At 46.8% G+C, this 27616-nt stretch overlaps 1 protein-coding gene across 1 annotated transcript in view; it reads right to left on the bottom strand.

Moving 5' to 3' along the window:
• Positions 1 to 27616, bottom strand: part of chd7 (chromodomain helicase DNA binding protein 7) — an 86887-nt gene that overhangs the window by 25481 nt on the left and 33790 nt on the right. The window contains exons 4-23 of the mRNA XM_039003855.1: positions 22088 to 22235; positions 20983 to 21111; positions 20741 to 20806; positions 19674 to 19729; positions 19242 to 19356; positions 18924 to 19007; positions 18570 to 18707; positions 18282 to 18403; positions 13832 to 14075; positions 12834 to 13010; positions 12299 to 12541; positions 11969 to 12155; positions 11564 to 11774; positions 11094 to 11289; positions 10572 to 10739; positions 10165 to 10344; positions 9727 to 9837; positions 7616 to 7824; positions 6010 to 6209; positions 1609 to 1771 (exon numbers count right to left, since the gene is read on the bottom strand). Coding sequence (XP_038859783.1) covers positions 1609 to 1771; positions 6010 to 6209; positions 7616 to 7824; positions 9727 to 9837; positions 10165 to 10344; positions 10572 to 10739; positions 11094 to 11289; positions 11564 to 11774; positions 11969 to 12155; positions 12299 to 12541; positions 12834 to 13010; positions 13832 to 14075; positions 18282 to 18403; positions 18570 to 18707; positions 18924 to 19007; positions 19242 to 19356; positions 19674 to 19729; positions 20741 to 20806; positions 20983 to 21111; positions 22088 to 22235 — 3147 coding nt within the window. The remainder of the gene's footprint in view (positions 1 to 1608; positions 1772 to 6009; positions 6210 to 7615; positions 7825 to 9726; positions 9838 to 10164; positions 10345 to 10571; positions 10740 to 11093; positions 11290 to 11563; positions 11775 to 11968; positions 12156 to 12298; positions 12542 to 12833; positions 13011 to 13831; positions 14076 to 18281; positions 18404 to 18569; positions 18708 to 18923; positions 19008 to 19241; positions 19357 to 19673; positions 19730 to 20740; positions 20807 to 20982; positions 21112 to 22087; positions 22236 to 27616) is intronic.

The following is a 27616-nucleotide window of genomic DNA, read 5'->3' on the forward strand; positions in this document are numbered from 1 at the left end:
ACACTGAAGATGAAAAAAAAAGATCCAATAAGGATTTTTCTTTGGTGGTTTTTGGGGAGATAAATCTAGCTGGCTAAACTCTATTAGGGAAGCATTTGAGTGACAGTGGACATTCAACCAATCACATGTGGATTTTTAATGGGTTGGACCGTTAACCAAAACTTACGGAAACTATTTCCTTCGAAGGCCAACAGGTCACTGCGCAATAGCGAGCAGTATTTCTCCCACGATCTAGCTAGCTTTTGTTGTAGGCTAGTTTGCAGCAGGTGCTATCGAAGAGGATGTTAATGCTAATTTGTTGGGGAGTGGAACTGTGCTTTCATTTCAGCTCGCAGCCATTTCTTTGAAAAGAACTTCAGTGTGAAACGTTGTTGCATTTAAACTTTAGTTCACTGGCTACTTTGTGTGCTGAACATGACATGTTTTTTGCAACGGAAAGAAATAGTTAACGCTTAATCGTTTTGTTTTTGTATTCTTATGATTGGGACCTACTGGCTTATTATGTCTGAGTGAATGTGCTGCTTGTCCTTCAACATCATGCTGTGTGTGACTGCTGTCTTTCCATCGGACCTATGCAGGGGTGTAGTGGTTCTTCAACATCATGCTGTGTGTGACTGCTGTCTTTCCATCGGACCTATGCAGGGGTGTAGTGGTTCTTCAACATCATGCTGTGTGTGACTGCTGTCTTTCCATCGGACCTATGCAGGGGTGTAGTGGTGCTTTAACATCATGCTGTGTGTGACTGCTGTCTATCGGCCCTACGTGTTTAACATAAACTGCACTCTGCTACATAGTGCGCCCTGGTATTACGGTCACTGTCCTTCCAGCATCACAAGCTTGTCTCGCACATCCTTTGACGTGTCACTGTCCGTACTTTTGGTGATAAGTGTGATCGTGGCGTAAGGCTACCCTAGGTTGTTTAAGCAGTGTGGTTGTGGGTAGCATTATCCGTGTGGGTGCTATCTGTGTGAGTGGCAGCCAGAAGCTCGGCTCAGTTCTGTTTTATTCAGTTGAGCGCATTAAGTGATGGTATGATTTTTGAGTTTGGTACATGTTGGAAGTTGCCACGTTTCACCACTGAGCAAACATGTCTATAATAGGTATTAAGACTGTTACAACCCCCCCCCCCCCCCCCCCCCATCACTAATAGTGAGCGCGCAACTTGCAAATAATTCCCCTAACTCTTCCCTACTAGTGAATCAAGGAAATTCTGACGAGCACGACAAAGATTGAGTATATATTTCAATGAAAGTAAAGTACAGTAATGTTACGAATCAAGTAGGAAGCCCAGGTTTCAATATGTGATAAGATATTGTTTAATGAAAGGTGGGTATATATATATATATATTTCACCTGGCGAAGCAGTTTTACACACTGACTGAATTGAATCTGATAATTACTGTTTGAGTTTCTTACGCCACTAGTCTCGGGAAGAAATGACGAGTCCTCACTGTCCGACACAGAGTTAAAATGTATCAGACAAACATGGGGTCTCGAGTCTCGAGACCGGACCCGAGCACAACGACACTGAGCTTGATATATGGCTAATTTGTTCCTTTGGTGTTTGAAAAACGACAGTGTTGAGGTTAGGATTTGGGGGTGACTTACTTATTACAGTGGTGTTTGAGGTGTCTCTTGTAGCTGTCCTCCTGCAGTAGCAGGTCAGGGTTACAGCTGGCCAGCCACTCTGCCCTGGGGAGCTGGGGAGGGGCAGGCGGGGCTGGTTTCCCCTTCTTCCCCTTACGACCCCGTGGTACTGGAGTAGACAGACCTGCAGGAGAGACATTACAATTTAGAGTAATAGATCCATTATTTCTCATTGAGATCCCTTTATAAGAGAGACCTGGGTTGGACAAGTCTAGTACCAGCAAGGATTTGATCAATTACTACAATTATTTATTTGAAATGGCCATCTGCAAACTAATTGATAACATTGAAATAGCAAGGCATTGGGCTAACTCCATGGTTCTTGTAACCAAATCAGATTCCAGTTTGCTTAGGCGGGAAACCAATGAGGATCAAGGTCAAATAAGTCATGTAAAGTCAGACTGAACCAGTTTGAGCCGGTTCTAGTCCAGCACTAAACCAGACAGAGCATAAGGTTAAAGCAAGGTCATGTCAGGAGTTGTTGTGGCGGGAATAAGTGGGGGAGGGGTTGAGTGAGCGAGTGAGGGACGTTCGTGGTGGTACTGTGAAAAATCCTATGGAATTCAACGTATGTTTATTCACTACTCCTACTGGGGGCTATTGGGCAGGTCTTAACTTCTTGCAACTATAGGGGGTGCTGTTCCGCATTAGCATATTTTGGTCTCCAAATTAAACGGCCTATTGCTCAATTCTTGATCGTACAATATGCATATCCTTACTAATATTGGATAGAAAACACTGTCTAGTTTCTAAAACCGTTTTAATTATGTCTGTGGGTGACCCAGAACTCCCTCTACAGCAAAAATCCTGACATGACTTGCGAAGGTCTGAGAATTATCCTCTGATCTGGGTTCAGTTTTAAAGCCTGTGTATATCCTATGGCTGGAATTGAACTGCACCCGCCTTCCCCTGGATGTCAGTAACCAATGAGAAGTGGAATGGTCTGTCTGCGTAGCTGTCCGAGGTTATAAAGCCGGATGGAACGAGAGTACCTTTCTTTGTCTCGTTCGTCATGGCGCCTGGCAAGAAGTCAGGATGAAATTTTGGAACGCTCAGTTATCGACCAGAGATGTATCCGTCTGTAATTTAATTAAATATAGGTGTTAGAAACATCATAACGATGTTATTTGAAACCGATTTATATCAGTTTATGCGAGTATAGTGCTATTTTTCTGAATTTCCTTTGTATCTAGTTTGAGGATTTGGACATGTGTGTGCGACATAGCTAATGGTAGCAGCTAGTTCCAAAGGTGAAGAGGACGTTTTACAACAAAGCAACTATTCTTTTGAAGAAAAGACACATTGCCCAAGATACTGATGGAAGCTCGTCCAAAAGTAGGAACTATTTATGATGTTATTATGTATTTATGTGGAAAAATGTCATAGTGTTTGCGCGCCACTTTTGCAGGCACTGGTCTGGCTGCAACGCACACTATATGTCTAGTAACGTTAATTTTAAAAATCTAACATAGCGATTGCATTAAGAACTAATTTATCTTTCGATTGTTGTCCAACTTATATTTTTTAGTCAAGTTTATGAATAGTATTTTTATAAGAATAGGCGCTAATCCAAAATGGCGCCGGCCAGAATACATGCAATGTTTGTAGTGATTACATAGTATAACCACGATTTGTGCTGCTAAATATGCACATTTTCGAACAAAAGCTATATGCATTGTGTAATATGATGTTACAGGTCTGTCATCTGATGAAGTATATCAAGGTTAGTCAAATTATATATCTTTTGTTGGGTTGTTACGATCGCTAACATTTACAGCTGGTAAATGCGGTTGTGATTCTGGCTATTGTGGTACGCTCATATAATGCTATATTGTGTTTTCGCTGTAAAACACTTAGAAAATCTGAAATATTCTCTGGATTCACAAGATCTGTGTCTTTCGATTGCTGTAGGCTGTCTATTTTTCTGAAGTGTTTTAGGATGATTCTTTTGGTAATTGACGTCGGTCTCAGTAATTATTCCGGCTGCTTCCAACGCTATTTCAGATTGCAGCTGCAATGTAGAACTGTGATTTCTACCTGAAATATGCACTTTTTTCTAACAAAAACTATCCTATACCATGAATATGTTATCAGACTGTCATCTGAAGAGGTTTTTTCTTGGTTAGTGGCTATCAATATCTTAGTTTAGCCGAATTGGTGATAGCACCTGAAGTAGTAAGAAACTGATGGAGTTAGAAAAGAGGTGTATTTTGCTAACGTGTTTAGCTAATAGATTTACATATTGTGTCTTCCCTGTAAAACATTTTAAAAAACAGAAATGATGGGGTTATTCACAAGATCTGTATCTTTCATCTGGTGTCTTGGACTTGTGATTTAATGATATTTAGATGCTACTATTTAATTGTGACGCTATGCTAGCTATGCTACTCAGTGGGGGGGGAGTGGGGGGTGATCCCGGATCCGGGTTGGTGACTCGTTAAAGGTTAACCTGTTGAGGACAGAGGGCGCTGTTTTCACTTTGGGGGAAAATCGTGCCCAATTTAAACGGCCCCGTACTCAATTCTTGCTCGTACAATATGCATATTATTATTACTATTGGATAGAAAACACTCTCTAGTTTCTAAAACCGTTTGAATTATATCTGTGAGTAAAACAGAACTCCTTTTGCAGCAAACTTCCTGACAGGAAGTGGAAAATCTGAAATCGATGCACTGTTCTAGGGCCTGCCTATTAATGTCCTTGATATTTATTAGAATACATGCACTTCATACGTCTTCCACTAGATGTCGACAAGCAGTGAGAGAAGAAATTGAGTGTGTAACTTGATCTGGGGTCGAATAATAGCTCTTGGCATGACATGTCACCAGTTTCCTGTTTTCTGGAGAGCGCGAGAAGGGACCTGGATTTGCCTTCTGATAAGCTGTCATAATGGACGACTAATATCTCCGGCTTTGATTTTATTTGATACATGTGACAATATCATCGTAAAGTATGTTTTTTCAATATAGTTTTATTAGATTATTGAAATTTATTCGGGACGTTAGGCGTGTTGCGTTGTGTGCCTTTGTTCAGGAAGGAGAGCTTAGCGCCACTCTGCTAGCTTTCCGTGCTAATTGACTGGAGAAGAGGACATACTAAATCCAAACAACGATTGTTCCCGACAAAGGACCCCTTGTACAACATTCTGATGAAAGATCATCAAAAGTAGGACCCATTTTATGATGCTATTTCATATATCTGTCGAACATGTGAAATAGTCGTTTGCGCCCAGAGTTTGGGCACTCTCTCGCTATACCTAAGCTGGATGTCGTAATGAAGTTATTTTTAGAATTCTAACACGGCGATTGCATTAAGAACTAGTGTATCTATCATTTCCTATACAACATGTATTTTCTAGTAACGTTTATGAATAGTTATTTGGTCAGAATAGTTGGTGTCATAAAAATATCCGCACATTCTGGGGAAAAGATGCTACGTTAGCACAATGTATAACCACTGATTTCAGCTCTAAATATGCACATTTTCGAACAAAACATAAGTGTATGTATAACCTGATGTTATAGGACTGTCATCTGATGAAGGTTTATGAAGGTTAGTGAAAATTAATATCTTTTGCTGGTTTATTCCCTATCGCTAACGTGCCTTGATGAATGAATGCAGTAGTGTGGTAGGCTATTGTAGTAAGCTAATATAATGCTATATTGTGTTTTCGCTGTAAAACACTTAAAATCGGAAATATTGGCTGGATTCACAAGATGTTTGTCTTTAATTTGCTGTACACCATCGATTTTTCAGAAATGTTTTATGATGAGTATTTAGGTATTTGACGTTGGTGTCTAATTACTCTGGCTGCTTCGGTTCTATTTCTGACGGTAGCTGTGATGGTAGCTGCAATGTAAAACTGATTTATACCTCAAATATGCAAATTTTTCGAACAAAACATAGATTTATTGTATAACATGTTATAAGACTGTCATCTGATGAAGTTGTTTCTTGGTTAGTTAGGTTTGCTTTGTGCATGCTACCTGTGCTGTGAAAAATGTCTGTCCTTTTTTGTATTTGGTGGTGAGCTAACATAAATATATGTGGTGTTTTCGCTGTAAAACATTTTAAAAATCGGACATGTTGACTGGATTCACAAGATGTGTATCTTTCATTTGCTGTATTGGACTTGTTAATGTGTGAAAGTTAAATATTTCTAAAAAATATCTTTAGAATTTCGCGCTCTGCCTTTTCAGTGGAATGTGGGAGGAGTTCCGCTAGCGGAACGCCAGAGCCAGACAGGTTAAAGAGCAGTTGGTAAGGTTGCTACTGTGAGAGAGTGGAAAGGTGGTGGTGTGTTCGTTACGTTTTTAGTTAAGCTACGGTAATGCTGCAGTAAGGATGCGTAGGAATACGTACCGGAATGGTTGGTGAGCGTGCGGCTCTGTCCGTCCTCGGTGGGCGTGATGAGGTCCCAGATGAAGCTCTTGATGTTCTCGTCGCCACGGTAGTGCAGCAGGCAGTAGGCCAGCAGGGCGCGGCAGATGGTCTCCACGTCTTGCTCCCGCAGGGGCCGCTTGAAACGCCCGTGGGACAGGATGTCTCCCCAGCGACCCCACCTAGCAGGGAGGGAACGGGGGGGATCGTCAGAGAGGGGAAGAAAAAGAGGGGAGATAAGAAAAGAAGAATAGACGAACGAAGGGAGGAGAGAGAGGGGGAGGAGAAAGAGAGATGAGAATTATTTAGTCAGTGTCTCAAGTATTATCATTTATCCCGATGACTCACATTTACAGTCTGGATCTGGAAGGTTTTATATTTCCATACTCATCCCCCCACCCACCCAAACTACTACAGTAAGGTTGACGGGCGGGTATGAATGGGGCGGTGTTATGTCTGGCTCTCTGCCTTTCAACCAGGGTCCAATGTCACACCACGATCTGATTCCGTGACCCCGTTTGCTCATGACCGCACACGCAACCGACAGCACATCTCACTACCGTGGGTGACCCAGAGTAGATTTCTACTTGTGACAACCGAGCGAAGACTCTCGCCCTAAAACGTTTCTACACGGCGGTGAGATAACCCCACTGACACCCAGACGATAGGAGTGCGTTTGTGGGTTGAGGGAAGCTTGGGCTGGTCTATGGAGGGAGATACAGCGAGGGAGGGAGTCAATGGCAGCAGCGTCAGTTGAAATGAGTCCTCTCAGACGTGATGGCTCTAATTTGCCCTACAGCCCCGGGGTCTAGACAGTACAGTTGACTCGGTCACATGTGAAAAACAAACCCCACTGCTGGTCAGACGTTGTGAGTGCATGCAGCCAGCCGTGATCTCTCCCTGCGGAGGGCAGCCGGGCACAGCGACTAATGAGTGTGTGTGATGTAGGTGCTGGTTGGTTGGTTCACTGTGTGGTTGTGTGTTGGGTCATTATAGGAGTGCACGCAAGATCGATCTGGGCTCGTGTGTGTGTAAGTATACAGGCATGTTTAATGGCCCCTTGCGTGTGGGAGCCTCAGATGGCTAAGTGTTAAATTACTCTACATGGGAGTGTGCAAGCATTAGCGCTCCGTGGGCGTCATTTCCCCCCAGACCACCGCAGCATGACCAGACCAGTCGCTTGTGACTGGTGTTTAGGCAAGCACACATCCTCAACCTCCTGAGCCTACAAAGGAGGGAAAGGAAAGATGAGATAGGTGCCCTGGAAGCCAGACAAGATATGACATCTCAGGAATCAGGTGGACTTCCTGACCGAGAAGACGTAGAGGTGAAAGGATTGGATAGGTGATAATCAAGGGCTGTGGTAATATCTCTGGTGTGTTTGATTCATTTCTGACATCCATCTAACAGTCTGTAGTATCTAGCTGTAGATATTGACCCCTATGGTGAAAATCTTTCACCGAATCCCCCCCAAAAACAACAAACTATTACATTTTCCCCGATCTATCAGGGTTAGCCTTCCAAAGGGACTTGGAGAACAGTCATCCCTTCCCTAACAAATGTCTAAGTCTTTCAGATGTCCACTCACCCATAAACCAGAAGGTTCTTCTCCACCCTAAAGCACTCGCTGCGGGGGTACCCTTGGGCTCGGTCCTGTGGCCGCCTGGGTTTGGTCAAGGGCTTCTCGTTCTCGCCGTCGCTCTCCAGCTCGGAGAACTCCGCCAACTCGTCCTCCTTCATTGAGCTGTAGTGGCGTGTCTGCTTCCGTACCCTCGGAGTGTCAATTACCAGGGTGTTCTAAGAAAATTGTTAGTTAAATCCCACAAAATCAAATTGTGTCAAAACCACCCAACCACATTTCCCTCCCTGTTAAAATGATCAAAACAGGTAGCATGTTGTTATTATTGTCCTTATTACCAGTTTCCCTGCTGATAGAGATCGATATATTAGGTACAGTACAAGTCAAAAGTTTGGACACCTACTCATTCAAGGGTTTTTCTTTATTCTTACTATAATAATAGAAGACATCAAAACTATGAAACACACATGGAATAATGTATTAACCCCCAAAAAATGTTAAATCAAAATATATTTGAGATTCTTCAAAGTAGCCACTCTGTCTTGACAGCATTGCACACTTGGCATTCTCTCAACCAGCTTCACCTGGAATACTTTCCAACAGTCTTGAAGGAGTTTCCACATATGCTGAGCACTTGTTAGCTAAACTCCAAGCGGGCTGTCGTGCCATTTACTGAGGAGTGGCTTCCGTCTGGCCACACTACCATAAAGGCCTGATTGGTGGAGTGCTGCAGAGATGGTTGTCCTTCTGGAAGGTTCTCCCATCTCCACAGAGGAACTCTAGAGCTCTGTCAGTGACCATCGGGTTCTTGTACACCTCCCTGACCAAGGCCCTTCTTCCCAGATTACCCAGTTTGGCCAGGGGGCCAGCTCTCGACAGCCTTGGTGGTTCCAAACTTCTTTATTTCAGAATAATGGAGGCCACTGTCTTGGGGACCTTTTTTAGTTTCCCTTCCGCAGATCTGTGTCTCGACACAGTCCTGTCTCTGAGCTCTACAGACGATTACTTCGACCCCATGGCTTGGATTTTGCTCTGACATGCCCTGTCAACTGTGGGACATTATAGACAGGTGTGCCTTCACAAATCATGTCCAATTAATTTAATTTACCACAGGTGGACTCCAATCAATCTCACGGATGATACATGGAAATGGGATGCACCTCAGCTCAATTTTCAGTCTCATAGCAACACATCTGAATACTTAAGTAAATAAGGTATGTTCGAAATTTTTTATAAATTTGCAACAATTTCTAAAAACCTGTTTTTGCTTTGTCATTATGGGGTATTGTGTGTAGATTGATGAGGATTTTTATTTATTTAATCCATTCAAGAACAAGGCTGTAATGTAACATTTGGAAAAAGTCAAGGGGTCTGAATAGTTTCCGAAAGCATTGTGTATACACACACACACACACACACACACACACACACATTATATATATATATATATAAAACTCATCCAGGGTGACTTGCAGAGATGACACGTCTGTTTATGCGGCTGGATTAAGTGCTATACTCTAGGGCCCTTGAGGAGAGGGAGGAGGAGAGAGCAAGAACGGTGTGGGGTAGAGGCAGAGAGGAGAAAAAAGGACTTGCTCTCTAGACTGACTAAGTGATGTCTCTGTTCCCCTCCGGCAGCAGCATAAGCTGCTTACTGCCTCTGGGTCCACCGAAGAGGGGAATGCGGGGTAATTAAGGAATAGAAAGAGATTCCCACAGCCACCGTTTTAAATGAGCTTGACTTAGCCCAGTTATGACTGGGGTGCCACGCATGGCTAGCCTGGGGGTAATAAGCCATATTAATTAATGCTTTAGATTAGTATATGTATGAGGGAGATAATACTATTGAGCTCCGATACTTTTGCATGTGGTGTCTAAAGGGAGGGGAAACGCTGGTGTGACCACCCCGGGCTGTGTTTCTCCCATTCCCATAGTAAATACTGCAACTGAGAATTCAGCCCCAGAAGCCAAACTGTCAACGAAATCGGTAGGCTCACTGTCCTCAAGTAGCCGGTTACTGTACAGTCCTTGAGACTGAATTACTGACCAAGCCAAGTCCCTGCCCCCTAGGTCACACCAGTCACACTACATTTCCCACAATTCAATTTCCTGAGGCTCACCCGTCCATTGATGGCATCCATGTCGAGCTCCGCCTTCTTGGCCCACTTCTGCCAGAAGTCCGGGTCCTCCAGGGAAATGTCCGTCCTGTTACCAGCGGCCACGAAGCTCGCCTGGGGAGAAAGGGAGAAGGAGAAACGGTCCCAACGGCGAATCTCCTGAATGCGTTTTCTCCACATTCTTTTAATCAAATGACACTTTTGATCTCAGAGAAGTGCTGCTGGGTTAGCTCCCACTGACACTGCACAGCTTGGTTCTGAACGAGCTTGGCTCTAGTGTTAATGACCATGGAAATAGAATTACTAGAATGGGGCGTCGGTCCACCCAGGCCCATAGACTTGAAAGGGTAAATCTGTTCTAGTAATTCAATTCCTATGGTAATGCCTACTGAATTGAACGAGGGAGCTAAGAATACATAGGAAACAGCGTATTGAAGCTACCTTGGCGAAGGTGGACCCCTTGCCCTCGGACTCAATGGTGATGGTCTGGGTTCGTCTCTGGAGGATCTGGTCAATGTCTTCCTCGCAAAACTTCGAGCCCTCGTCCTCCTCGTCCATCAGAGCTCCGTAAGCTCCTTTGCGGAGGAGGTCCTCCACTTCCTTCTTCGACAGCTGCTGCACCTGAGGTGGTCGGGTACATTTGAGGGCTTAGATCACGGAGCTCGGCACATCAACAGAAGTTTACCTTTATTAAGACAATGAAGTACAGTTGAGAAGACCCTCTTTCCAAAAAGACAGGTGAGCAACCTTCACTGTTCTATTGCTGCACATAGAACTTAGACTATAACAAGATGTCCTCAAGCCTGGTCTTGCTATTTGACTGTGTGAGAACTGTGTGTGTGTCATACCCCATTGGCTGCGTTCTCTCGGCCACTCATGGATTGCAGCACAGCCTTGTCAAGGCCCAGCTTGAGGCTGGCCTTGTCAAACATCTCTCTCTCATAGGAGTTCCTGGTGATCAGTCTATAGATCTTCACTGCCTTACTCTGGCCAATCCTGTGGCATCTGGCTTGGGCCTGAGAGAGGGGAAAAGAGAAAGAGGTATGGAGAGAGAAAAAACATGCTTAGATTCCAAAAAGCATAGATCAACTGATAATAAACGAAGTCATGGATCGGTGTACCAGTGTGATAACATCTTGTCTGCCCTGTTTTGGAATGTTCACTCGTCTGTGCCCTGTTTTTTGTTTAATTTACAAACCAGTGTACTGCATTTTGACTAGTGTCTGTCTACTGTATTTTAACAGGACTGTATTGACCTGTGCAGTTATTTGAGTTGTGACCACAGCATTTTCAAAGATTCAAAAAAATTGCATCTTCAACTATCAAACTAAGTAGTGAGACTATTTCTAAGTACAGCCCAGTCTTCATACCTGTAAGTCATTCTGGGGGTTCCAGTCCGAGTCAAAGATGATGCAGGTGTCTGCAGCAGTCAGGTTGATGCCCAGGCCTCCGGCCCGGGTACACAGCAGGAAGACAAAGCGGTCAGAGTCCGGTCGAGAGAAGCGGTCGATCGCAGCCTGCCGGAGGTTACCCCTCACGCGGCCGTCGATACGCTCGTACGGGTACCTAGTCGGATGGAGACGGTCATGGTCAGCTTCAACAACACAGTCATACTAAAACAACCCACGTTTCTGCCTCTCATCGATGTGCTCCTACAGACTACTAGTAATGTGTGTGTGTGATATATATACCATGAAATATGTTCAAAAGCATCAACTACTCAAAGACAAACAAGGCCAACATTTAAATAAAAGCGGGCTGCATTTGGCACACGGGCCACCAGTTTCAGAGCCCTGGGTTAGGCGATTGAAGAGAACATCTAAAACGGTCAAATTCGCACCGTTTCTGGATGAGGTAGTCCTCCAGGATGTCCAGGCAGCGCACCATCTGGGAGAAGACGAGGACCCTGTGTCCCCCGGCCTTCAGCTTGGGCAGCAGCTTGTCGATCAGCACCAGCTTGCCCGCCGCCTGGATCATGGCCTGCAGGTGGAACTGTGCCATCTCGGCGTGGTGGTTCTCGCGGAAGTCCTCCAGGATCTTCTCCTCTGCACCTAGAACATAGAACATAAGAGGCCACCATCAGAATCATTCAAAGCAGCATGACTAAACCCAGTCAGTTCACAAACAAACCCAAGCAGGTGGGGCACAGAGACACCAAATCAACATCCAGAGGGTCCAAAATAAACACATTCTAAGCCGAGCGATTTTAGAATGAGTGTGATCTGCGTTAGTGTGTGTTTAGTACCGTTGATGAGGTAGGGGTGGTTGCAGCACTTCCTCAGCTCCATCATGGTGTTGAGCAGGTTGGGGACCTGAGCCCCTCCGCCTCCCCATGCACCACCACCTCCTCCCGGTCCTCCTTTAGACAGAAAGGAGAAGTTCTTCTCCAGGATGGCCCGGTAGTACTTCTTCTGGATGTTGGTCAGCTCCACCTGAGAACGGGATAGGAACGAAATCAGTCAGCAAGACTCCTCATAATACGGCAGTAGTAATCTAACAGAAAAGGTAAGATGGCTTGCACGTTGCAAGAATTGACGTTAACATAACACACTCAAACACACACACACACAAACACCTCGATGATGGTCTCCTCCTTGGGTGCCAGGTTCTTCTCCACATCCTCCTTGAGACGACGCAGCATCATGGGCTTCAGGATGGCCTGCAGCTTCTGGACCTGCTCCTCAGTCTTGAGGTCGCCAAACTCCTGCATGAAGGTGTTCTCTGAGGGGAAGCGTTCAGGCTCCAGGAAGTTGAGCAGACTGAAGAGCTCCTCCACAGTGTTCTGCAAGGGCGTTCCGGTCAGCAGCACCTTGTGCTCCTTCCCAGGGGGAGAGGGGGGGAGTATTTAGTCAGTAGTGTACTTAGTTCCTTCCAGTAGGTCTTTAAATATATGTTTTTTTTTTATTACTCCTGTGATAGTAGAGGAGGAAGGCGGAAACATAGTCCCATTAATGTCCATGAAATAAGCATTTCATCAATAAGTTGCTTATTTTCCAACAGGTCCAATGGCAAGTAGTCTTTGTATTCACATGTGGTTGTATTGTGCATTTTCTTTTTTTGTCAAATAAATCATACATCTCAACTAGACATTTCTCTCCGTTTCAACTCACCATGTCCATCATCTTGAGTCCCTCGAGCAGTTTGCAGTTCCTGTTTTTGAGGCGGTGAGCCTCGTCGATGACCACACAGCGCCACGGGACGCTGCGCAGCTCCGGGCAGTCCGTCAGGATCATCTCAAACGTGGTGATGACCGCATGGAATTTGTACGCTCCCTTTATCACACGACTCTGAGGATGGAGGGAGAAGAAAGCGAGGGAAAGAAAGGAGTGTTATGGTGAACAGTCGATTTTCCTGCCCACACGACTCAATCAGGGAAAACTCAGGACCCTGGTTATAGGATTACATGGTCTGCCGAGGTACTGGTGGTCTGTGGCGGTACTGCAGATGGTCCGCAAATTTTATTATGAATTGGTCTTTTTTGTTGCCAAAAATAACAGTTGGGAGTATTAATGGTATTATAATTAATTTTACATTACTTTTCACAATGCTATTTATAACAATAAATAATAGGCCTTTAATCTGTTACATTTACCGATAAAATTTACTCAATTTGGCCTGCAAGATATTTTGGTACAAATCGACAGTGATTTGGTGTTCACCGGATCAGAAAAGATTGGGAACCGCTGGGTTAACACATTTAAAATAGTGATTGGAGTAGGTTACAGTCACATTTCGGTCACTGTAGTCTTTATTTGGTCTGGTAAGGTCAGTGTGGCTCTCTGGTTAATGAGGTTAAGTACCTGACCGTCTATCTAAAAGTGCTTACTGTGGGATTATTCTTAGATTAGGGTGAAGAACCTACTGTACCGTACTATAGTCTCACTTAGGCCTAAGCGTCTTGTGAGGTCATGTTTGTTATGCAATGCTAAAGTTATGATAGAATAAGGTCATGGTGTGCTTGGGATTATAGTTACATTAAGGTCACGTTACCTGTGCGTCTGGCCTTGATGGTCAGGTTAAATTACGGTATGGAGTTCATCTCGTAGGCCTGGGTGGTCTTATAGTTGTGCTGTGGTTAGGTCATGGTTACAGTACGGCCAAGACGTACCTGCGCGTCACGGTAGTTCATTTCGTAGGCCTGGATGGTCTTGCGGCTGGCCTGGCTGCCATGGTAGACGATCACGTTGAGTTCGGTCCAGGTGCGGAACTCCCTCTCCCAGTTTGGAATGGTGGAGAGGGGGGCGATGACCAGGAAGGGCCCGTGGATCCCCTTCAGGTAGATCTCATAGAGGAATGTGATTGACTGGATGGTCTTGCCCAGGCCCATTTCATCTGCTAGGATGCAGTTCCGTCTGGGAGGGGGAGAAACATAATATGAACATGATGAAAGGGAGTCCTCGGTGACTATTAGCAGTAGTGGGGGCCCTCGGTGACTATTAGCAGTAGTGGGGGCCCTCGGTGACTATTAGCAGTAGTGGGGGCCCTCGGTGACTATTAGCAGTAGTGGGGGCCCTCGGTGACTATTAGCAGTAGTGGGGGCCCTCGGTGACTATTAGCAGTAGTGGGGGCCCTCGGTGACTATTAGCAGTAGTGGGGGCCCTCGGTGACTATTAGCAGTAGTGGGGGCCCTCGGTGACTATTAGCAGTAGTGGGGGCCCTCGGTGACTATTAGCAGTAGTGGGGGCCCTCGGTGACTATTAGCAGTAGTGGGGGCCCTCGGTGACTATTAGCAGTAGTGGGGGCCCTCGGTGACTATTAGCAGTAGTGGGGGCCCTCGGTGACTATTAGCGGTAGTGGGGGCCCTCGGTGACTATTAGCGGTAGTGGGGGCCCTCGGTGACTATTAGCGGTAGTGGGGCCCTCGGTGACTATTAGCGGTAGTGGGGGCCCTCGGTGACTATTAGCGGTAGTGGGGGCCCTCGGTGACTATTAGCGGTAGTGGGGGCCCTCGGTGACTATTAGCGGTAGTGGGGGCCCTCGGTGACTATTAGCGGTAGTGGGGGCCCTCGGTGACTATTAGCGGTAGTGGGGGCCCTCGGTGACTATTAGCGGTAGTGGGGGCCCTCGGTGACTATTAGCGGTAGTGGGGGCCCTCGGTGACTATTAGCGGTAGTGGGGGCCCTCGGTGACTATTAGCGGTAGTGGGGGCCCTCGGTGACTATTAGCGGTAGTGGGGGCCCTCGGTGACTATTAGCGGTAGTGGGGGCCCTCGGTGACTATTAGCGGTAGTGGGGGCCCTCGGTGACTATTAGCGGTAGTGGGGGCCCTCGGTGACTATTAGCAGTAGTGGGGGCCCTCGGTGACTATTAGCAGTAGTGGGGGCCCTCGGTGACTATTAGCAGTAGTGGGGGCCCTCGGTGACTATTAGCAGTAGTGGGGGCCCTCGGTGACTATTAGCAGTAGTGGGGGCCCTCGGTGACTATTAGCAGTAGTGGGGGCCCTCGGTGACTATTAGCAGTAGTGGGGGCCCTCGGTGACTATTAGCAGTAGTGGGGGCCCTCGGTGACTATTAGCAGTAGTGGGGGCCCTCGGTGACTATTAGCAGTAGTGGGGGCCCTCGGTGACTATTAGCAGTAGTGGGGGCCCTCGGTGACTATTAGCAGTAGTGGGGGCCCTCGGTGACTATTAGCAGTAGTGGGGGCCCTCGGTGACTATTAGCAGTAGTGGGGGCCCTCGGTGACTATTAGCAGTAGTGGGGGCCCTCGGTGACTATTAGCAGTAGTGGGGGCCCTCGGTGACTATTAGCAGTAGTGGGGGCCCTCGGTGACTATTAGCAGTAGTGGGGGCCCTCGGTGACTATTAGCAGTAGTGGGGGCCCTCGGTGACTATTAGCAGTAGTGGGGGCCCTCGGTGACTATTAGCAGTAGTGGGGGCCCTCGGTGACTATTAGCAGTAGTGGGGGCCCTCGGTGACTATTAGCAGTAGTGGGGGCCCTCGGTGACTATTAGCAGTAGTGGGGGCCCTCGGTGACTATTAGCAGTAGTGGGGGCCCTCGGTGACTATTAGCAGTAGTGGGGGCCCTCGGTGACTATTAGCAGTAGTGGGGGCCCTCGGTGACTATTAGCAGTAGTGGGGGCCCTCGGTGACTATTAGCAGTAGTGGGGGCCCTCGGTGACTATTAGCAGTAGTGGGGGCCCTCGGTGACTATTAGCAGTAGTGGGGCCCTCGGTGACTATTAGCAGTAGTGGGGCCCTCGGTGACTATTAGCAGTAGTGGGGCCCTCGGTGACTATTAGCAGTAGTGGGGCCCTCGGTGACTATTAGCAGTAGTGGGGCCCTCGGTGACTATTAGCAGTAGTGGGGCCCTCGGTGACTATTAGCAGTAGTGGGGCCCTCGGTGACTATTAGCAGTAGTGGGGCCCTCGGTGACTATTAGCAGTAGTGGGGCCCTCGGTGACTATTAGCAGTAGTGGGGCCCTCGGTGACTATTAGCAGTAGTGGGGCCCTCGGTGACTATTAGCAGTAGTGGGGCCCTCGGTGACTATTAGCAGTAGTGGGGCCCTCGGTGACTATTAGCAGTAGTGGGGCCCTCGGTGACTATTAGCAGTAGTGGGGCCCTCGGTGACTATTAGCAGTAGTGGGGCCCTCGGTGACTATTAGCAGTAGTGGGGCCCTCGGTGACTATTAGCAGTAGTGGGGCCCTCGGTGACTATTAGCAGTAGTGGGGCCCTCGGTGACTATTAGCAGTAGTGGGGCCCTCGGTGACTATTAGCGGTAGTGAGTTATCTAAATGTGCAGTTAGGAGGAAAGAAAGGAGAGAAAACAATGCAATGAATGAGATATAACCGGGATAGCGTCTCAAATGACACGCTATTGACTATATAGTGCCCTACCTTTGGCCAAGCAGTCCACTATATGGGCAATAGTGTGTCCTTAACACTGTTCACTCCATTAGTGAGTGAGTAATCTAATGAACAGTTAAGCTAACCCAGTTAGGGCAGATCAATGACATTCAAATTAAGAAGTGTGTGTGGAAGCTTTTCTATAGAGTGTTATACTGATATATTGGGGTAGGCAGGCTACACTGGTGACGGGTTTTTGTGTGTGTGTGTGTGTGTGTGTGTGTGTGTGTGTGGTGAAGGGGTGTCGGTGTGTGCATGCAGTAGTGTGTCGTGTGCAGCAGCGGTAGATCACACATTAATGATTAGTGTGAGAAAAGCACAGCTTGGGTACACACATGTCCCTATAACACATGGGTTGGAGGACACCCTATGGGGAATGGATGTGTTGATTGTATTCACGCATGTTCGGTGACATGTTTAAGTATTATCCATGCGAATGTGTTGGATAAACATAGCATCTACACTACATGACCAAAAGTATGTGGACACCTGTTCGTCAAATCTCATTCCAAAAATGTTTGCCATTAATATGGAGTTGGTCCCCCCCCTTTGCTGCTATAACAGCCTCCACTCCTCTGGGAAGGCTTTCCACTAGATGTTGGAACATTGCTGCGGGGACTTGCTTCCATTCAGCCACAAGAGCATTAGTGAGGTCGGGCACTGATTTTGGGCGATAAGGCCCGGCACGCAGTCAGCATTTTAATTCATCCCAAAGGTGTTTGATGGGGTTGAGGTCAGGGGTCTGTGCAGGCCAGTCAAGTTCTTCCACAACGATCTTGACAAACTATTTCTATATGGACCATGCTTTGTGCACAGGGGCATTGTCATTCTGAAACAGGAAAGGGCCTTCCCCAAACTGTTGCCACAAAGTTGGAAGCACAGAATTGTCTAGAAAGTCATTAAATGCTGTAGTGTAAAAAATGTCCCTTCACTGGAACTAAGGGGCCTAGCCTGAACCATGAAAAACAGCCCCAGACCATTTTCCTCCTCCACCAAACTTTACAGCTGGCACTATGCATTGCGGCAGGTAGAGTTCACCTGGCATCCGCCAAACCCAGATTCATCCGTCGGACTGCCAGATGGGGAAGCGTGATTCATCATTCCAGAGAATGCGTGTCTGGTGCTTGAGAATCCAATGGCGGCGAGCTTTACACCACTCCAGCTGACGTTTGGCATTGCGCATGGTGATCTTAGGCTTGTGTGCTGCTGCACAGCTATGGAAACTCTGTAGCGAGTGTTGCAACCAAGGACAGACAATTTTTACGTTCTACGCGCTTGCTCCTAGATGTTCCCACTTCACAATAAAAGCACTTACAGTTGACTGGGGCAGTTCTAGCAGGGCAGAAATTTGACGAACTGCCTTGTTGCAAGTGGCATCCTATGACGATGCCACATTGAAAGTCACTGAGCTCTTCAGTAAGGATATTATTTTGCCAATGTGTGTCTATGGAGATTGCATGGCTGTGTCCTCGATTTTATACACCTGTGAGCAACCGGTGTGGGTGAAATAGCAAAATCAACTAATTCGAAGGGATGTCCACATACTCAATTACATGCACTATATATACAAAGTATTTGTTATTGAGTACCTGTGGGGTTTTTTGTCACATCATGCATATTATACTACTGTTAAATAATAAACGTTGTAGAATAGTGGGTCACACAGATATATCATACAGCTTAGCACACACAGAGAGCATTATAGTACTTCTCCTTACGTATTGTACCAGTTGAAGAGCAGCCAGTTCACTCCCTCCAGCTGGTATTCCCTGAGTGCGTTGTCGTTTTTATAATCCCTGGAACTCTCGGATTTCTGCCAGCCGTCGGTGGGAGGTCGCTCCTGTTTCAAATAAAAGCCTGCCGTTAGTGGTTTCCGTGCGACTGCAGGAGCGTGGCCTTGCTGGCTCCGAGTTAAAGGGCTGGGGCCATAAAAACATGTAAGAAAAAGGTAGCAGGAGAGTCTGTAGAGTGGAAGTGTGTGTGTGTGAGTGGTTTTTAATACTCACCACGCGCTTGGTCTCGGGCTGGCGGGCCGCCACGGCCTCGTACTCCTCGATCTTGGCCAGGTCGATGTCGGCCTTCAGCTCCCACGTGCTGTCCTCATAGGGCAGGGAGCACCACTTCACCAGGTACAGGTTGACAGGCTGGGGAAAGAGGGGAGGTAGAGAGAGGGTTCGTGTGTCTTTGTGACTCCAACATGAAAGGAAAGGCCAACCAACGTTTGGTCTGAACTTAAAAGGAGCGTTCAGCCAATGAACTTCAAAACAAGGATAAGTCAAGGACATAACCAAACCTATCCAACTTTGGAGGCCATTTAAAGGCCATAGAGAACAGGTAGAAAAGAAAGATAAGGAACAAACCTCGCCGTTCTCATCTGTGCTCTCTGACTCGTCCAGGACCCGGTCCACCTCAACATAGTCCGGGTTGAAAGGCTCGTCATCCATCTGCAGGAGGGAGGGAAGGAGAGAAGGTTAGCTTCTGACCATTACAATGGCAGATGAAGATACCAGGAAAAGTGAAGAGCAGAGAAAGTCTAACATTCACCCAACCAAATAACCTTATGTTATTGAATCCTCTGAAGATGAAAGTGGGAGGAAAGAAACCGATTGTACCACACGTGTCAAAACTGACACAAAATGGCAGCCAAACAGTGGGGAATATAAAGGTGCGGGACTGACCTCTGTCACGAAGGTGGCGAGGGCCTGCTTGGCCCTGAACCGCTTGACCTTCTGGTGGATCCTTTTGTCCTTCTCCAGCTCCTCCAGATCTGCCCAGCGACAGTGCAGGTAGGAGCTACACAGAGAGAGAGAAATACAGTTACACACACACGCGCCATAAAACATGACAAACACCATAACAGACATGCCATGATATACACACCACATACCAGAAACACACACTACCAAAAATGCGCTAATCTAGAGAATTATAGCATTATATTATAATCTTAATCCAAACAGTAGTCCTGTGGTTTACAGAGCGTGTATTAGATTACACGTTTTATTACGATGCCATTTATCCACCATTTCCCCCCAAACGCTTGAGGTAATCAAATGACACGGTGAACTAAGGCCCCTGTATCGTAGTGTGTCGGTACTTTGGTCACTCACAAACTCTTGAACTTCACATAGAATTCTTCCACTTCCATTTCCTCTCCCGATTCCATCTGTGAAAAAACAACCAAGACGTAAATATCTGTGTCAGCTGTTGTCGATTACAGTTGGGCGATAGGAGTGTGAGTTTTAGGTTAAGATGCAAAGTTTGTCCTTGAGTGTGATTCGCTGATTAAAAAGAAAACTAAATCCAGGCCACCGTTTTCTCTAACAAAGTAGTAAAGTCTAACAATTGTATCTCGGTACAGAGTTCTCGCTGTACTGTAGTGGAGAAGAGAACTGACAATCCCCCCCCCATTAAAGACCAACCATCTCTACTGTGCGGTGCTGAGGATGACTCATGAATCACTTCTATGCACACACAGCCACACTACACGCACACGCGCACACGGTTCCATTCACAGAGAGCTGACCCGAGGCCTGGCTTCCTGCCAAAACCACAGCGCTACGACAGACGCCAAACTAGCATTTCCTCAGGCAGAGTGTGTGCGTGCAAGGTGGGGGGGGGGTAACCCATTCGCAGCTGCCTTACTTCGAGTCCCAGCCGCCAGCCAGCCTGCACGAGTGTTCGTATTGTTTTTGGCAGAGGTGAACTAAGCTTTGTTTTGGAGAAGCTTTTGAAATGGAATGAAGAAACACACACCCTGAAGACAGACAGAACACACACAACTCCCTCACACACACACCCTGTCTGGAGTGTAATGTACCATATAAAACCAGCCGGTCTTGGGGGAACAAAGCGCTTCTCGTTTTCTCATCCCTTATACTTCAACTCCCTACACCGCCGCTACTGGAGGAGTACAGCGGCGCCCCTTCACTGCCAACAAGGGATACAGTCACAATGAAGTATCTAGACTTTAATGTAAGAGAGACTCAAGGCTCATGTCAACTCCACGGCTGCGAATGTCTGGCCTAATCAAATTACTAGTCCAACCCAAAAGTCAAGAGAACCAAGTCCACACAACTCTAACCGGCTTCATTCCAGACCACTGCTAGACTGGTCTACGAAGCGGCTTTCTAGGAGGGAGGATGAGCGTGTGTATAATCTGGCGCGCGAGCCTCACCTCTTTCTTCCCCATGCGCATGGCCATGATCTTCTCCACCACAGGCCCCTCTGTCTCCACCACCTCCTACAGTCACACAGATGGAACAACGTTAGCAGGCCTATGTAATGGAGGGCAGGGAGCACAAATCTATCCACAGACAATACAGAAAGATGATCTGACACACTTTGGCTCTGTCTGACAAGCTCTTTCTGACATGCACACGCCAGAGCACCTCGCTCTGCCTCTCTGTTAGTGCTGACCTGCTGTTCAGAGTTGTTGGAGGGGGACTTGGGAGCTGGGGAGTCTCCATCATGGTCCTCATCCGAGATCCTGAATTCCAGTTCCTCGGTGTAGCGCTTTCTCTTCACCTGACGACTGGAGCGACGCTTCTATAGAGAGAGAGACGGGTGAGGACAGAGAGAAGGACGAGGGAGAGGTGATAAGTGAACAGTTGTACTTTACAGTACCGCGCTAGACCGACATTCCCGAAAACAGAATAACCATAACAGAAACGTTAATCCCAGCAGGATTTAGAATAGAAATGAGATTAGAAACGGGATTGACAAATAAAACCAGGGTGGAAACAGAGGTGAATTCTATGATAGTGTTTTTTAAAACATTTGTATCCTATGTAAGATCAATCAGGTAAAAATATATATATATATTTTTAAATATCTAACTTCCACAGCCACACAGCCACGCTCTAGCGCAGGGCAGGCCCTCTCTGCTGCTCTCCTAACGGGCTAAATAGTGCCAGCTGCAATCATGGTATTACATCTGTCAGGTCATGCCTACTGTTTAAGAGTGGTGGAAATTGGACAATGCCTCAGTGTCAGACGGCTGGGTCACCTGGATGTTTGGGTTGGTGAAGTCATTTGCAGCTAACAGCTCCCATATGCCTGGCTCAGAGCAGGCTAGTGTGCTTGTATGTTTGAGTGAGCATCTCGCATTAAGATATTTTTTATTGAATTCACTCCTGAAAAACACAGGGACCAGATGAAGTTAATAATTGAACACCAGGGCCTGTGGCTGAATGCCCGGTAGACCCGGGCCCATCTAGGAAATAGGGTCCCATTTGGGATGCATACTTAAGACTTCATCTGGCCCCTTTAGTTCAGCCATCATCCATACGGCTGTATTATTAAATCCATATTAAAACCAGAATGAAGTCAATAAATTAGCATGGGGGTTATTTGGTGGCTTCTAACAGGATTGACATTGTTGGAAAGTGTGTGTGTCTGTACTGTACCACTGATGTTACTCTGTATGAACAACTGACGTTACTGTGTGTATGTGTGTGTACAACTGACGTTACTGTGTGTGCCACTAACGTTACTGTGTGTGTGTGTGTGTGTGTGTGTGTACCTGGACACCGTCGTCGTCCTCCTCATCAGAGGGAGGTGGGGGTGACTTCTCCACATCGGAGTTGACCGACACTGACGGTTCTCTCTTCCTCTTGGTCTCCTTCACACTGCTGCCACCGCCCTCCACTGCCTCCACCTTCTTAGTGCTGCTGGAGGACGAGGAGGACGAAGGGACAAGGAGAAGAATGAAAGAGAGCGTCAGGAGAGGAAGGAGGGATAAGGAGAATAATGAAGAGATGAGTGTGAGAGGAGATGGATAATAAAGAGAAGGATGAGTGTGTCTGAACCCCATCTCCTATCACCACCACTGTATTGCACATAAAAAAATATATTGTCGTCAGCTTTCGGTCGTCTGTGTCTCTGATAGTCTAAAGTCAATGCCAAAAGTATAATTACCTTCACACCATGAGGGACAATCTCTTATCATAATCTGCTCCCAATATCAAGGCTTTTACCATAGCATAAGAAGCTTAGGAGACCATTTTCATGACCGTTGGAACAATCAACAAATCACCCTGTACACAACAAGGAGAACTCAGCAGATGAACCTGTGGTTTCAAAGTTGATGTTCGATACACAAGAAGATGGATGTCATCTGGGATTTCTAGTAAGTAACCATCTTGGAGGCGCCATGTTTTGAATTAACAGTTTGAGGTCCTTTCCTTGAGGCTGGAGGACAGAGGGTTAAAACATGAAAGAGAAGAGGGGGAGAGAAGGGGTGTTGTCTCCTCTCTGTGTACTACACACACACACACAGCTCCACGGCTGCCACAGATTACACAAAGCCCAGGGGGTGGGCAGTCAACCCCCCTCTTGCCTTTCTCTCTCTCCCTCCCTCTCTCCCCTCTAGGGCCCCCCTCTCCTTTCATTTGCACGCCAAGAGCAATCACATCGCCCTGGTAACCGGCGGTCACATGACCCGCACCTGTTCCTTTGGCTGGACGCCACCGGCTGGAGCCATCTGCTCTACTCAGTCAGTCTCCCTCTCTCTTCTCCTTTTCTCCTTTCCCTCGATCACGCCTCTCCTCTATGGCTCCTCTTTCTCCTCTAAAGCTTCTCCTTGCTTTCTCTCCCCCCCCGGCCTCTCCCCCTTTTTCTCATCTTGGTTAGATAAGGGTAATTATACTGACTCCAACTTTTCTATGTAAAATGTGTGCCAAACAAAACCATTTGATTTCAAAGTTGAAAAACCATCCAACTCTATGCCGAAAGACAACTTAAGAATTTACACAGAAAACGCATCAAAAACACATTTACTTGACCGGCGCAGATGCAAAATTTGTTAACAGAATGCCGTCATTCTGTCACCGAACTTTATTCTGTTACCATATTTTGCATCTGCACTGTCCAAGTAAATGTGTTCCTGTGTAAATTGTTTAAGTAGTCCTTGTGTATAGAGTTGTATGGTTTGTTAAACTACATTTTAAAAGTGAAAATTCTGAGTGTCATACTTCCGTAACTGTTGAATTGCCCATAAGCTTCCCCATCTCTTTCCCCCACCCAATCAACCACAGATTTACTATATTTTTCCTCTGTCCATTCTCCTCTACTCATTCTTCTTGGCCAGCTCCTCCAATGATCCATCATTTACCCTCAGACTCCATCGCCATCTTCCTTTCTCATTCTACCGGGCCATCTTATTGACCAGTTTCATCATCCCTTCTTTTAATCTCTCTTTTCCCCTTCCCTCTCTTCCCTTTGGTCGGCCTTTCAATCTCTTCTCCTGCCTCCGTCTTTCTACCCCTCTATCAAGTCTCCATTCCTTCCCTCACCACTCATCGTTTCCTTCACTCAATTTTCTCTACCATCTCCCCATCTTCTTCACTCCCATCCACCCCCCCATCAGTCTCCTACTCCATCTCATCCTCCAGTCACAAGGTATTGTGGGCAGGGTTCAAGGAAAGACTCTGGGGGCTGTGTGTGTATGCACCCAGGGGAGGAGGGAGGTAGTGAGGCAGCAACACTGAGGACTAACGCCGCTAACCAACGCTGTTATAGATACAGCACAAGGGCAACAAAACATGACGTTTCATAAGACGGCGTATGTAGTACCAAAATACCAGTCGGCCATGATGGTGTTGTAACTGCATTAACAAGCAGGATTTGTTCCAACTGCACCACTGAAATTAATCTGGTCTCTGGGGCGTACTGAATGGCATTTAGGCATGTGGTCCTCCAGCAGTGGTGTGTGTGTGTGACTTTGCTCAGTGTGTGTGCGTGATGGTCCATGCTGACAGCGAGGAGACGGGAGGAGGAGAGGGAATAGAGTGAGGAGAAGGTCGGAGGGAGGGAGAGTTATAGGACACCTGCCGTCCGCTGGTGAGATGAGTCATACACAGCTGGACCCCCTGACACTCTCTCCCCGGGCCCACACACACACAGCTTTAGCATACTTGCAAAGGCCAATGAATGCACACAGGAGTACCCACACACACACCGCTTCAGCAGAGTGCCGGCAATAACTCTATGGAGACATTAATAAGGGAAGGTTCTCAGTCATGTGACTGGCTTGGAAGGGGAGGTGCCTCGATGCAGAGCGAGTAAGCAGCAGATTAAGATAAATGGTCCGGTGTGTGGAGAGTGAGGAAGGCCCTTCTGTCCTTTCAGTATGAAGGAGACGCTGTCGTATCACACATTTCGAGGGTTAACAGTCTGTTTGTATTAAGGGAGAGCCACAAACACGCTCAATGTGAGGTGCTGCATGTGTGCTTCCCTCTTCCTGACGGCTGTGTGTACAGCAAACAAATCTGCCAGCACACACACACACCCCATGTTGCACACACACGGGTGTGGCAGCGAGAGGAGCAACGATGCAGGAGAGGGTGTAGCTATTAATAGCGCCGCTTTCTCCCAGGATGACCGAGCACAGAAACACAAGGTCAAAAGACAGCCTTCTTCTGCCTGCCAGCCACTGGCTCGCTCTCTCCTGAAGCCCCTCACTCCATCCATGTCAGTGATGCTGGCTAGGGAAGCAGGGGACAGAAAATGAGCACATGGACTCGAGCCAAACTGAGTGTCTCTCTACACAGTGCAAAAGGAGAGGTCTGCTCCGTTTCAGCTGTACTCATGACTTATTCAGATATGGCTTCCACCATATTGCTTTCACCTATCCTATCATGAAAGGTACTTTTACCTAACCAGTTATATCAAAACACATAGGATATTTAGGGTGTTTAACTAAAATCAAAAAGTGTAACGAAAGGAGACCGGGCGGAGAAAGCCACTTAAGACCAGAGAAATTCAGACACGGAGGTTCCCTCTGTGTGCTCAGGGAGCAACCCTCTGTGGACAGATGAAATGGCCATTGGCCAAGACCAAGTTAGACAGGGTAGGTGTGGGCAGGCAGATCTAGGATCAGTTCCATTGCTCCCACCTCATGGTTGAGGCCAGGGTTGGGGTGGAGGACGTCTGCCTCCGATCTGGACAGAGTAGAAAACTTCTGCCTGAAGACTGGGAGAATGTTTAGTCCACCATTACAGGGTGGAGGTTGAGTGAATGAGCTGCCACCATTATCATGCTAAATTAACCCATTGGCCTAGCCATCACAAAATGGAGGAAGGTTATGAAGAATGGTGCTCTCAATACCAGACTGACTGATACAAGGTTTAGTATCAAGAAAGTCAATAATAAAATGATACTCAACACCAAAACCAAACCACAGCAAAAAAAACGAATGAGTATTAGCTAAAGTCACTGAATAACCACCGGGCTTTATTTTTTGAAACATATGTTGATAACTAGTATAACAAATAGAACATTTCTATTCTATTTTCAATTTATTAAAAAAATTAAACACCATATTAAATAAGAATCTTACATTTTCCTGATGCAAAACCATACCATATGAGAATAATTGTACAATTACATCTAAAGTGTTTTAAAATGTAATTTGATACATCTCGGGGTTAATTTGCTCATCTATGACCATAATATCAGGTCAAATGACATTCATTACACTTAAGATAACATTATTCGTTACAACTAAATCATTTAATGTATTAAATGAACAGTTTAATTCCAAAACGACACACTTAAGTTCATTTCTGAAGCTTCTATATTGCAGTAGTCTAGACGTCATACAAATACAATGGACTTTACACGGCACACTACGATTCCCAGAGTGCATTTCAACTCCCAGGGTGCAATGCCCCACCCAGTGCAGTTGGCTGGCTAATGGTAGAAAGCCCAGACAAACAGGAAGTAGGCCTAACGTTAACTATGACAGCAATATATTTAAGTTAAGAGTGCATTTCACATGACTTTTGGGATGTAATCATTATTTTTTTTTTTTGTCGTTTTGCAACTGAACCTCCCTTGCACTGAACTGCTTTTAACACCTTTCACAGTTGTTGTTTCGGTAGGCTTGCCCTCATCGGTTGTGTAAGCAAAGTATTCCCATAGTTCACTTTTGGAGCCAGTTTTGTCAACAAGCTGCGGGTGTGGAGGTATGTTCGTTAGAAGAAGCCAATGCTGTCAGCATTTGCCCTCTCCTCTCGCTTGCTTCTCAAAAGTGGCTTGCACTGTGTCGGCTGCATGCGCAAGTAGCCTGGCTAGCTTGCTACTAGCCCCGTGAGAAGATCGACAAATTACATTTTAGTCATTTAGCAGACGCTCTTATCCAGAGCGACTTACAGTAGAGTGCATACATTTTATTACATTTACATACTGAGACAAGGATATCCCTACCGGCCAAACCCTCCCTAACCCGGACGACGCTATGCCAATTGTGCGTCGCCCCACGGACCTCCCGGTTGCGGCCGGCTGCGACAGAGCCTGGGCGTGAACCCAGAGACTCTGGTGGCGCAGCTAGCACTGCGATGCAGTGCCCTAGACCACTGCGCCACCCGGGAAATTACTAGACATACGGCTTGACAGGATTGAGTCTATGACGTGAGACATTTGAAAGAAGTACCAAAAGTAACAAATTCTAGTACCAACCTGTTTTTCATGTTCTAGTATCGAAAACATCTGTACATTTAGGTATACCGTGCAACACTAGTGGAAAGGGAGTTGGCCCCAATTAAATTGGAGCTCATTTAGCGCCCAGAGACAAGAGCCTTTTTGCAGGGCTTCCTCCCGGTGCTGGAGTCAGGCTTGGTGGCTAAATGAGGCAGCATGGCCTTGATTACCATTAGCGGCCATTTTACGCCACAAGATTACCTCCTCCCCCTCTAGGCACACACACACAGAAACACACTCACTTCCCTCTACCACACAGCCACACATGAATCTTTTTTTCCTTTCCCCCCACCGCTCGCTTCCTCTCACACACACCTCCCCCTCAGCTGACCCCTGCTCCGGTGCTGGGCCGCAGATGCGGGGCTGACTGGCGGCTCTGGCCCCTCCCTCTTCCTCTGGATGAAAGGGGCCAAGCGGCAGGAGGAGTGACAGCACTGCGGAGTAGGGGAAGAGAGGGGGATGAGGGCAGCGGGATAGAGAAAGGCGGGGGTGGGGGGGCTCTGCTGACATTCCTCAGGCAGCTCATGTTACTACCTCCACAATGAAAAGGCCAGATCGCTCACTGGCTCTG

Source organism: Salvelinus namaycush, chromosome 11 (assembly GCF_016432855.1).
Source record: "Salvelinus namaycush isolate Seneca chromosome 11, SaNama_1.0, whole genome shotgun sequence".
Lineage (NCBI taxonomy): Eukaryota > Metazoa > Chordata > Actinopteri > Salmoniformes > Salmonidae > Salvelinus > Salvelinus namaycush.